Source organism: Phalaenopsis equestris, unplaced genomic scaffold (assembly GCF_001263595.1).
Source record: "Phalaenopsis equestris unplaced genomic scaffold, ASM126359v1 Scaffold000924, whole genome shotgun sequence".
Lineage (NCBI taxonomy): Eukaryota > Viridiplantae > Streptophyta > Magnoliopsida > Asparagales > Orchidaceae > Phalaenopsis > Phalaenopsis equestris.
The window spans coordinates 458,076-471,820 of record NW_018165363.1 but is presented as its reverse complement, the minus strand read 5'-3'; the positions used below and the strand labels follow the sequence as shown (position 1 = coordinate 471,820).

General features: G+C 34.1%; 1 protein-coding gene across 1 annotated transcript in view; it reads right to left on the bottom strand.

Moving 5' to 3' along the window:
- LOC110032331 (CHD3-type chromatin-remodeling factor PICKLE-like) overlaps positions 1–13,745 on the bottom strand; it is a gene marked incomplete at its 5' end in the record, with an annotated part of 151,853 nt that overhangs the window by 40,732 nt on the left and 97,376 nt on the right. The window contains 5 exon segments of the mRNA XM_020735924.1: positions 164–240; positions 331–392; positions 1,904–1,978; positions 7,889–7,994; positions 8,078–8,225. Of these exon segments, the coding sequence (XP_020591583.1) occupies positions 164–240; positions 331–392; positions 1,904–1,978; positions 7,889–7,994; positions 8,078–8,225 (468 nt within the window).

Below are 13,745 nucleotides of genomic sequence, written 5' to 3'. Positions count from 1 at the left end.
TATATATATATAGTTTCAATCCATATGTATAAAAATCAATCTTGCTTTGACAATATCCAATAATTTCACCTGCTAGCTAGTTATATATAGTTAGGAAATATTTGCTAGAAAATATATTTTGGTTAAGAATAAATCTACCAACAAAGCAATGTGGTGACCACACCTTCTCTTCTATGGATTGAATGATTCCAACTCTAACCAGAATGTCATCTACCCGTACACCTTCTTTCGGAATGCCATCTACATGTGCAGAAAAAAATTACAAATATCAGAAAAAAAAAAAAAAACCAAAAAAAAAAAACATAAGCTAGCCTATCAAAATAATGTCACCTGAAAATTTTGGTAAATCATTTATCTCCTCAGTAAGGTGCTCCATTAGCAGGCGACCATAACTATTCAAAAAATTCACATAGCAAACCACCCCACTTTTCATTAGAAAAAAGATAATGAAAGAACACACAACTTTCCTTTAAAAGAAAGATGACGAAAGAACACAGGGATAATACAATATTGACTTCAAAGTTCATCTACCACCTAGCAACCACTCTTTAACCATGAAGTTCACACCTCCCTATGAAAAAATTTGTGCACCAATGAAGCTGAAAAGTGCAGAAAGCAAACTCTTCTTCACTCAGCCATATGCTTACACATAAACAGTGAAGTTTTCACCTCTCAACCTCCTAACCTGTGTTTTAAATTTTAATGGCCGTGAACTTCCCCTAAAAAATTTTGATATGTAAAAGTTTTATACTCCTCTCTTTCCTGCACCAGCATAGTAGGATGGCCCAATACCTATACCATAAGGAGCAGACAGCATAAGTTCTAGCCTCATGTAGGTATTATTCTCCAAAAAAGTAATCTCAATGGGACTGCTCTAGGTACGGAACCTCTACCCAAAGGTTGCTTGCCAAAAAAGCAGCTTCCCTCCGTGGTGACTACCTACGGTGCCACAGCACCACAGGATGTGCTAATACTGCCAGGCAACAAACGTCAGCATCTCCAACCATTTATGACAGTTGAATGACATCTTTTTTGCAGATAATATAATTTTTGAATAATTCCAGGACCTTCTATTGTTTTTAACTAACGTGGTTGTATTCCAATGGCTTAGAAACTACCGAGTTTTATGTGGGTTAAGAATAAAATTGTAACTTTTTTTGTAGGAAATTGACCCAGATTTAATGAAATGTACATAGAATAAACTCATCACTAGAAAAAAAAAATTACTAGAAAATAGTAAATTGAGTTTTAGAAAAATAATTGATTGTTTAAAATACAGAGACGAACCAACTTCCATTGAGGTGTCATTTCTGCATATACATTGCCAAAGCAAAAAAAGAATTAAAAATGAATCAAGGAATTTGTGCCAAGAAACATGATGCTATGTATCAGTAGAGCCGATATTCTCTAAGAAATGCTTGTAAAGGTAAAATTTTCATGATTATGACATTGAGCAATTTTTCTCAAATTCAATACTCGATTGGCATTTGCCGCCAACTATAAATAGATAGAAGACTGTATCCGAGGTAAAAACCCAAAAGAAATGGAATTTTGACCAACATTTCCATCGAAGAGCAATGTTATTTCACCTCAATTTTACACGCAGTTAAGTATCTTAGAAAAGTATTCATGAAACCAAAGCACCTGGGTAAACTATTCCTGACAAATCACCTACGCAGAGATTATTACAAACCAGGTATTACCTACCAAGAAATAAGGAGCTCACCAAAAATCAACAGCACTGTTTGCTCCATCTCATGGGAAGAGTGCATTTTACTTGTTTACTTATCTATGTTTGTGTACGTGTCCAAGGGTTCAGTTCAAGATTTCCTCATCATTAAACATAAAATAGCGAAGTAATTAAAAAAGAGATTTTTCTGAGAAAAAATTGTTTGTATCATACTCATGAACTTCTTGCAAGCTTTTTCCCTTCAGTCGAGGCACAAACTCCTTCCAATCATATTTCCCAAAACCAAACCTGCATTTTTAAAGATCTAAGAAAAATAAAAAACAATAAAAGCTGCTTTTTGTGAATATAAATATATATATATATATAGACACACACACACACACACATATAGATATTATATTCAAAAGGTTGAAGCAATACGCTACCCAACTTCAAGATTGTAAAATTTCTCAAATAGTTGTGGGGATTTGCAGCATAAATTTTTAAAGCTCGACTATCCCCATTCAACATTAAGTGCTAGATAACATCTTTATTTGCAATGTAGACTTCTAATTCTATAGGCCCAACAAATACTAAGTGCTGGAGACCAAGAGATAAAAACATATAATTGATGATAAAAGCAAGATTTTCTTTAAAGCAAACTTGAGTGAATTTATTCACAAAATCACGCCATACACGATATTAGTGCCCAAATCCTAGCTGCCTGTTGGTGGGCCAAAGGTCTTTACCACCAAGCTACAAGTCAAATGGCATCAAAAGCAATAAGAATAATAATTTTTGTGTTATGAGAACAATAAATAACAAGTACATCAGATATTTCTTAGAAAAGTCCCAGGGAGACGTCTTTAATGTTATTTCAAAGTTGCCCTTTCTACATTGTTGCATAATGTTATGCTGAGAATTCTCCTTGAAAAGTGTTAGAAGATTATGAAACATTAATGGATGGTACCAGCTGCCAAAAAATGAAAAAGCGTCAGATTAACAGTGCAACAAAGGCAGCAAAGGGGCCAACAGCTTTAGGAATAGTTTTACGAAGAAATTATGGGTAATTGCATACTAAAGATCGAAAGTATGAAGAAAAGATTGGCATCCTAGCTAGTTGTAATTGGCAAACAGCAAAATATAAAGGAAGAGGTAGACGGAACCATGGCACCGAACAAAAATGGAAATACACCAAGATTAGGAAAAAAATTTTAATTGCAATTATTACTTTTTATAAGGAACTACAAATTCCTCCATGTATAAATACCTACTAATATATAATAACACAAGCAGGATTCTTTAATTCTCATATTTTTTATATGGCATCAGAGCTCTTGGTTAGGGTCCAACTTTAAAACTTTTCTTTTCAGTTAAATTCCTTTTTTTCTGCTCCACATTCAAGAGTTTTAACTTTTCCACAAGAGAATTAAACCCCATCAATGAAAGGTAATGATGCGGGAGGTTAGCGGGAGTGGTACTGTAGCTACTACAGTACCACGGTCCCTTTTTCCTAATTGAAACCTTGCCCTTTTCTATTCCTTTCCTAATTCTAGTTCATTCCTACTCTACTTCCTTCCGATTTTATCTATTAGCTATGATATATATAGTTTTGCTTGCTTACGGTTAGTTTTTGATTAATTTCATATTTCTGCTATGACAGGCGCCAATATTTCTTTTCCCCTTCGAGGGTTGTATCCAAGGGATTGGGTTGTGCTCTGGTTATCTTTCTCCCGAGGTAGTGATTATTTTCTTCCTCTTCCCTTCCGCATCCTCCCACATTGATCCCTATCGCCGAACCTCACTGTAGCCGCCCGCAACAAAGCTTGACTACCAATTTTCTACAGCCCTTAGCCTACTAGCCAGCTTACACACCCTTTAAGTACTACTACCTCCCAAATTGCACCTCCTTCCTGCTATTCGAGCCCTCCCACTGGACCGTTGCCGCCCAGGACGGCCAAGGGACACCTCCTTCCTGCTGTCCCTCCTCTATCTACCCCAAAACCTTGTTGCGATCACCCAAGACTGCCTCCATATTTGTTTAATAAAGATAGCAACATCAGTTGGTTAACAAAAATTCCCACTAATTTAATAAAAATAGTAACATCTATAAAACCAATAACATTAACACAATTTTGTTTCTCTGTAATATATCTAGATATTCGATGATATGTAAAAATTTTCTAAATATAGTTTTACACTAATATATCGCATAATAATCATATAGAAGGATATTTCTTTTAATTTAACATAAGAATAATTCCTTATAAGGATATTTACTTATATAAGGATATTTACTTAAATATATATCCTGAAATGCTAACCCTGTTGACCATGGAAGAAACTAAAATTTGAACACTTACAAAATGCTCTCACCAAATCGATGCAAGAGGTGAAAATCCAAACTTTTTCCTATGCTATGCATCTCACTATCTCTCACCATAAAAATAGCCAAAACTATCCTTCTATTCTCTAAGCAAATCATGCTATCAAATTTTTTTTCAATCATCAATAACCAGTCTTCTACTACAGTTGGATCACTTACTCTCATAAATATTGATGGCACGAATCTCTAATTTATCCTTAAATGTTAATCAACCATCGTATCATATTTAGATCTTGACGCTCAATTTGATGAAGATTTTTCATAAGAAGTCATTTTCTTTACCACCTAAGTTTTCAAATTAACAATTTCAAGAAATTCATTGGGTCGGGTCTTTTCATTTGCACTATTTTAGTTTACACTTCTATCAAAATTACCAATTACTTAAATTCCTGATTTAGTAACTAACCTGATAATTGACTATTCTTTTTTATAGCTTTTTTTTTAACATATTTATTTGCAATTATACAATTTATTTATGTAATACAAATATATTATATAAAAATTATATCATAAATGAACTACTTCCCAATTCTTATGAATAAACTGCTCAAATTGCATCAACTTGGAGCTAAGAAATTATCAAATTCAAATTTTAGTTCTGTACCTATTTTAACCGCTAAATCCAATAACATTTTCATTATTAATTGCAACTATAACATTTGCTCTGATTTCATTGTCTATCACACTCCCCCATATGTTGCCAACAGATCTAACCGAGAATAAGTCAGTTACACAAAAGAAAAATACTTATTAATATTAAAAAAATAGAAAATATTTATAAACAATCCACAAAGGAAATATATTGAGTTTCCAAAAACTTATAAAAATAAAATTGTGCATACCCCCAAAAGTCTTATAAATTACCCAAAACATTACATTCAAAATCTTTATAATAAGATAATTCATCTTGCTAATGGCCCATCTGCTCATTACTCCTCTGAAAATCAACATACTAACATTTAAGATGCTCAATAAGATAAACAAAGATATAATAAGATTCGACATATAAGAAAGAAATTAAGGTCATGTTGGTCATTGGCTAACACAAGTAACTATAGTAATAAATAAACATACTTAAATACTTGAAATATAAGATTAAAAATTATATATGAAAAATTGGTTAGAAGTAATAAAAATAACCAATAATAATTTTTTCGTTCATTGTACTAGACAATATCATGTGATTTAATATTAAATTTCAATCTTCTTCTCGACTTTCTTTATCTTCAAAATGTTAAATTATATTTACTGAGGCTTTCACTTTTATTTCATCGGTTCATCACCGAGCTAGTCGATAATAATAATTGTTGATAAAACTTGGTCGTCTCAACATGGCACTTATCAACGGTCTCCAGAAATTGACTCGTCTACTCTAACCTTAGTTTCAAAATTCAGGAATTCAACATTTCCCTAGTAGTCTCACCCCATCAAAATTCTTATTTTCCTGACCATGTCAAAATTATAATTATCTACATATCACAACATAAATAATAATTTCTCAATAATCGTTATAAGTTATAATTATTTTTGTATGCATTTATTGCTTAACCTAATTGTATCTGCAAACAAATATTTTATCGATATGCACAGAAAATACAATGCTGTGATTAATATTATAATTTACAATCAATATTTCATTTCTATAAATATACTGAAAATCTTAAAAATAACTATTAATTAGTTATATGAATTGTACTTTTTCTGTTGAATTAAATAAACTCAAATATTAATTAACTCTAAATGCAATGCATAACAGATAAATTTGGTAATAAACAGTAGCAAACAATTTTTCTATAAACATTTGCTACTTTAACAATTGTAAATCTCACCTTACTCGACAACTCAACCTTGTGAAGATACTTCTCCATAGGCCCACCACAAGCTCGTAACATCACATAAACTATTTAAAAATAACCAATTTCATTAAATCTGATGAATTTCTAAAATCATTCTCAATTGAAGATAAAACAAATATCGATTAAGCTTTTCTATCTCGAAACAACTTACCCTCATACAAGGTTTTCACTCTAATTCTTTCTAAAACCTACAATTAACGCCTCAAACACTACTCTCTAATTCTATCTTTAGATTTTTTATGACTATTTTGATGCTATTAGATTATAATGACACAAAAGGTAATTTTCCTTACTTCCATGCCTTTGAAAAACCTCCCTAATATCCTAATAAAGATCTGACCAAGCTAATTGAAAAATGAGTTATCCTAACAAAAAAGCTTCACAAAGACTTATATCAGGTACTCCAACAAAATAGGCCAACAATCAGCCAACCACCCTGTAAAATTTCACAAAATGCTAAACAATGACTAAACTTTACAATCAGCATTGGATCACGGCTAATCCCCTCAATCAATTTTCGTCTGTCCTAATTCTCTTCCAAGCGATGAACCTCCAACAACCACAATGACCTGCCGTAGAAATATGTCCCCTACTAAAACATGACTAAGTGGTGCGCCAACCACAATGCAATGATGAGAAACCATCCTCCTATGGATACTTTGCAGGCTTGTAGAGTGTGGGACACCTATATTGTAGATGTATTTAAAAAAATATTAAATGGGGCAGAGCAACAGTAAGAGAATTCATTACCCTAGGCTAAACAATAGTCCCTACAATGTAGCAGTGAGAAAGCGTCTTCTTTTTCTCCTTCTATACTAAGACTATGCTCTAGAAGCTATTGCATTTAAGTGGGTATATGAAACGATTGTCAAACCACTTATAGATTACTTTTTATGCGATTATATGTGACTCACTCTCTCTCCCCACCCCCTCCGCCCTCCCTCCATCCTCTCCCACCCTCTCTCTCTCACACACACACAAACATACATGCATACAAAGTTTCATTTCCTTCCTTTTTTAATAGCAAGTAGAAGGAAACTCAACGTTGGATATCACCTATGTCGATGCTAACAATTTTTGTGCATTAATAATACGAAAAAGTTAAACCCAACCTATGGAATAAACTACCCAGAATCATTTACTCATGTTGCTAAAATGAATATAGCTCATATCCTTGTCTCTTACATCAATGATAGGATGTAAGCAGTGCCTTTTAAACGGTGATGAATATCCTCACCAAGATTCAATAACTCCTAAAAAAAACTAATAATAATAATAGCACAAAAAAGAAAAAAAGGGGGAAGAAGGCACTATACAAGTTAAATCAGTTTATAAGAATACAATTCAAAATTTTTTATAAAAGATGAGTGAAATGAGATATAAGGCCCACAGACCATACAAACTTTACAAAATACATAATTAGATAGGTGTATAAATGATTGTTAAAGAAAAAAATCACGAAAAAAGAAAAACTCGTAAAATTTGACATATTTGAAAAACTTAAATAATTCATCAGCACATAAGTGATTCAATCAAAATAAAAGATGATACTTATTTTCATAGTAGAGAAATGACTATGACGTATTAAAAGATATTAATACGATAGATTACAAATCGCGTGAAATTCTAATAGAACCAAGCAAAACACAAGATACTGATAAGAAATAGAAGTTAACAAAGGGCTATATCAAAAATAGTTAGAATGGTAATCTACTTATCTCTGATTCATCAAGATTTTGCATTTGTGACAAGCCTCACAAAATAATTCATTCATGACTAAGAAATTTTGCTTCCAGGCTGCCTATAAAATCCTTATATATTAAAATCTAATAATAAAAAAAGAATTATCCATAAAAGGCATCAAACTCTAAAACTAAAAGGCTATATTGATCTTAATTATGCGAGATCAATGGTAGCTAGATGATCAACTTCAAGTTACTACATTTTTTTCACAGAGAATTTTGTAATTAAACCAACCTCATAAGTAATTGCAAAAATGCAGCCCTCTGGTTTTGATTAAACCCACGAACTCTCAGGGACCTTCCTTCTCCTTCCATTAGAGGATGAGGATGGGTTAAATAAACTGCAAGTGTCATTGAAGTTGTAATTAATGTTTCTTAACAGTTATTTTCAGTTTAAAAAGTAAACATGCTCAAAACAAAGAACCTCTAGGTTTTTTCTTTGAAAGCTGGCCTCTTCGCCCAAATGCTTGTCCGGGTAATCCCGTGTCAGTGTCAGAAATGTCATCATCATAAGAATAATCTTCATCCTCAGAGCTTGATACAACAGTACCATCCTCTTCAGCAGTAAGCATCTAAGTAATCACCGATGAAAAATTAGATAAGAAAAAAAAAGAAATTCAAAGTAATTTATAATTATTATGCAAATAGGCCTTAAAAAATAAAACAAAACCAAAATTACGTAATAAAATAAAGGAAACGACTCCAAATAGATTATATTTGTTATACAATAGGCTTTAACCAAAAAATAAATTTAATAAAACTAAAAACTCTAAGCCTATAGGTCATTCTAGTGTTCCTCTAGGTCCACTACATGGCAAGGTATTTAACAAGACACCAAAACTTCTTCCACGTCAGAGATAAGAGTAGATACAATTATAATTATATTAATAACCAGTGGTATAAAGACATTTATTATCTTTTCTACTATAGGCTCTCCGTGTTATTATCCTACTCAGTTTCATGAACATAGCAACTCATATAATTTCCGTTGTGTTTGCTAAACCTAGCTTGTCAAGTTATTCTTTCGTTACTTCTAATCATAGCACATTTGGCAACTATTTTTCCCACCTATTACTTTTACATTTTATTTTTTAAACAAAAAAAAAATTATTACAAGTTATTGAAAAATGAACATGAACAAGTAGTTACAATGGACTGCAATTTAAAAAAAAAAAGAAAGAGAAGATATTTTGGATTAACATACAGTGTAGATAGTCATGCCAATCAAAGGGGATTGAAACAAATTGATATTTATACGTCAAACAAGTCAAAAATGAAAGAAAAAAAACAACAGGGAAATTATTACATCTCAGCTGAAATCTAGATAAATGTGGGAGAATTAAGAAAATTTACTTCTGATTAGTAAATTGACATACAAACACAAGTTGAAGTCAATTACCCACTAAACCCAATAAACATTCTTCTCAATAGAACAACAACAACAACAACAAAGGCTTAATCCCACTACGTGGGGTCGGCTACATGAATCATTTTTCTCCAGATTAGCATATCTAATCGACTCTTGAAGCTGAATAGAACTTCAATTATCAATATACTATACTTCAAAACAATCAATTGTAGCACTGGTGCACACAGCTGCAATGTCTCATGGATGGGACATGGTAATAGTAAGAGCAAGATCGTCAATAAGCTCAATAACATAACTAACGTAGGTATGGCTCTTGAGATATTAAAAGTCCAGACTAGGTTTTCAAGATAAAACGTGGAAAAGCAAGTAGGAAAGGCTCAAGTAAGAATAGTTAGTTTCAAGAGTCAAAGGAAGGAAACGATAGAGGTTATCACAAATACTGAGGAGAACCCTCAGTAGCTTCCCAAATTATCCTACTGTGTCACTACATTTTGGAAATCATGTTTAAATTTTTGATGCTGCCAACTTTATTATCTGAGACTTACACTTGCATAATACCTGGCTATGCAAATAGCCCGCAGAGATAGGAAAATTTACATCGCAACACATGACAACCTCAGAAACCTAAGACGAGTTGGGACTTACGCTGCATAACATGGTTGTACAGAAGCCTAGAGAGGATGTGAGGATTTACGTCGCGTCGAACGAGCTTACATTGAAGTCCTATGAATTGTTAATTAGAATAGGGAGAGAGATTGCTAAAGAAGATCCTCTTGTTGCTTGGTCCAAGCTCCTCGTCATGCTGCCCATGAAGTTGACTCTAAGTCTCCTACTGTAGTAGTAACTCCAGGGTTTAAGGGTTTTAAGGTTTGTAGTTTATATGTCACATTTTGGTTTGTTTGTTATTATTGTTCAAATGTTAAAATGTTCATGGGGAAATTTTAATTTACTTCATCCATCAAATTTTAAGTTGTAGCTTTAGGATTTCATCATCCCGGCATCAATATTTCTTTTGAAATAACTTATTCTAAATGAATTGTTAAGTCCATTTAGACCGGAGAATTTCTGTTAGCAACCATAGGTTACCTCCTCCAAGAGATTCTCATAAATCCAAAATGGGTGAATTAAGGACGTTCACTAGGTTTAAAAGTGTATAAATTTTCGAAAATGCATTGTTGTGGTTTTGTAAGTATATAATGTAAGTAAAATATGCATGGTAAAGTAAGAACGGGACAACAAAGTAAAGTAGTAAAAGACTACAGTAAATAATTATGAATACGTACTTGGGCCTCTACTACTGCTATAATGTTAGCATCATATGTGAAAGTAAGCAGATATAACTAAAAATTTAATGAGCACATCAAACATGAGCTTATGCATGTAAAAGGGTAGGTGGCACGTGAAAGCTCGAAGGAAACTGTACGAATTCAGGTTATGGTGGGCTCAGAGTTGGGTTGTGCTTTATAATCCAACTTTAGATAGAAGCTACCAACTCAAACCATCAAAGCAAGGCAGTTCCCGACCACAATCAAAACGATTAACAAGTGAACTTTAATAGAATTTTATCGAGATTTTTTTAATTATTTTCATGCATACAAAATTTACTTAATAGCCAAAAGTAATGTTGTTGCAAAGTGAATTTATTCGTGGTATCTGTGTGGATGTGTGGAGAAGCGTAGTATTTGTGTAAGTGTAATACCCGTGTAAGTGTAGTATCTGTATAAGTGCTTGGTGAAGTAAAATAGTCCACAAGTCGCTCACTTTGATCGAGCCAAAACTGTCGACAACCTAAGAAAGCAATGGGGCAACTTCACATCAAGAACTGGTGAATAGTATCACCAATCATGTTCTCCCTTCCTTGAAGGTCATCGAGGCAGAAAATAGTATTCTATCGTCCCACATTTGCACACATAAGCACTATCATCATTGCCCTAAAAAGAAAATAAAGGGGGAGGAAGAGAAGAGACTGACCCAACTCCCAAAATTGGCGAGACAGAAGAGCAGAACAGTGAGTGGGTCAGCTCAAAAGAGTTTTTAAATCCTCATAAGATGACAATCAAGAAAAAATTCAAACTATAGGCAAAAGGCCCCACAAACAGTGCTCAAGACTTGCCCAAATCAGTCAATAAAAGGCCCCAAAACAATGACAAAACCCCTTCAAAAAATGTGCATCAAAAATTCTAAAATCTACAGTGAAACCAGTTTAAACCAGTCCCAACACAATGCTCAAAATAGACATAAATCAACCCAAAAATTGCTTCAGAATCAGCTAAAAAAATGGGAACAAAGTCCACCAAAATTCGCTCTAAGAACAGTAGGAAAAGCCCCCAAACAACACTCATATAACTCCAAACAGCACCTTACAACACTAAACAACATTTCTAAAGCACCCTACAGCACCTTGCAGCACTCTTACACCTCCAAACAGCACTTCTAAAGCACCCTACAGCATCCTACAGCATTCTTAAACCTCCAAACAGCATTCAAAAACTCCAAACAGCGCTTCAAAAGCACTCTACAACATTCTTACGCCTCCAAATAGCATTCAACAACTCCAAACAACACTTCTAAAGCAGCCTATAGCACCCTACAACATTCTTACACTTCCAAACAACAGTCAACAACACCAAACAACACTTCTAAAGCACCCTACAATACCAAACAGCATTCAACAACTCCAAACACCATTCAACAAGTCCAAACAACGCTTCTAAAGCACCCTACAGAATTCTTACAGATCCAAACAGCATTCAACCACTCTGAAAAGCACTTTCAAAGCACCCTACAACATTCTTACACCTTCAAACAGCATTCAACAACTCCAAACAACACTTCTACAGCACCTTCAACGCCCCAAACAACAATTTTGAAAGCTCCCAAAACAGTGAAAATATCGAGTAAGGGCAGCCCCCAAGACAATGAATGTATCGAGCAAGGGCAGCCCCCAAAATTACTTCAAAACAGTTGGAAAGTGCGGACCTAAAATGGTTCATAAATCCTTCACAAGATCAGCAAGAATATAGGGCAGAAAGAACTCTCAAAAACAATAAAAATATTATGTCAGACGATGAAAGTATCAAACCCAAATCAGGACATGTACAGTCCCAAAAAGAAAAATACTGCATAGATCTTAAGCATGCAAAGACATCCTTCTTATTAAAGGAATGAAGGTATTTCCTATGTCAAACCAAAGATTTGGGTCGTAAGCATGTGAATATGAAAGCTCAGATGTTAGACATATGGATAAATAAGCATTTCGTAATATGTATGTAAATGCCGCATCATAATATAACAGAAAAAAAAAGGAAGAGGCATATGAGCTCCATTGAATTCCCTATCGGCAGAAGGTAGGACAGCTTGGTATTTTTGAAGCATTGAGCGCAACGTAGCACAGTTTTGTTTACTGAAAATTTAAATCCTTAGGTTAAATAGAAAAAGAAACGAAATTCTTAAATTCATAACCACTTGGTAAGGGAATATCGTTGGAAAGACTTTTACAATATTTAATCCAAAATTCGTTTCCTAACATTGCATTTCATTTAATATTGGCGCGCCTAAATTAACACACAACTCAAGCAGAGAAATCCTGAGATTATATGATGCAAATAAAAATAAAGAGTTGTAAAAGCATGAATCGTGAGATCGCCTATAACAATGAATAATATTCAATTCTAAATCATGTAGAACATGCCGTCTTATGAGTAAATGACTTAATTTCAGGGGAAGCACAAGAAGTCACCAAGTATATAGTTTTTATTGGCCACTTAAGAGCAGGGTTGGTTTTTTTTATTGAAACTACAGTGCAACCTTAAACCAGAGAGAAGGATAGTACTTAGACAACTCCCAAATAAAGGATCACTCCATAAATGAATTTTAGGAACCAAAACAATAAATCCTGAAGGTTTGAATCCAAAAAAAAAAAAAGCTAAGAGTTTGAACCTGCTTTGTCACCAAACACCTGAGGCTAGGGAGCCATACCGTGGTGTTGCCGCCGGTAGAGAAGGTCGCCGATGCTGAAAAGTGGTACTCGGGCACGGTCGCCGGCGAGGAGAGGGTTAAGGCTGAAGAGGGAGGAAGGCTTCGTGTCTGCGGTTTCGATGGAGAGGTGGGGGTGTTCAGTGGATAGGGCGAGGCAAGGGCCTTTGGTGGAGAGGAAGAGGGAAGGCCGAAACAGGCGAGGCGCGACTAGAAGAGGGGAAGGCGAGGCAAGTGAGGCGCGACCGAGAGAAGGAAGGCAAAGCAGATGAGTGCGGGGCTTTGGTGCAGGACCTCTGTAAAGAGGAAGGGAGGAGGATTTCAATTCAGAAAGGCGAGAGCAATGAGGTGCGAGGCTTTCGGCATCGAAGAAGAGAGGGGGAGCGGGATTGAGCGATCTCTGGATGAGAGATGACTGATGTGGGTGGATTTAGTGTGTTAATTTTACAAATATTTTTCAATATTCCAAAATATACACGAGATACAATAGTAAATATGCAAATTAATCCCAACAAAAATAACTTCAATAAAAATAGTTTCATCTTCTAAAAATCTTTAAACTGTCAAGTCAACTAAAAATACCACAAGTATATGTATCGCTCAAGTAATAAAAGGCTCTAATGGAGTCCTAGATATACTTCTTAGTAAATTCTTAATATTATAATGTAAACTACAATTTTAAACTACAAAAGTGAAGTGCTAAATTCGAATATCAAATAGTAAAATGAATTCTAAATAAAATGAAGTA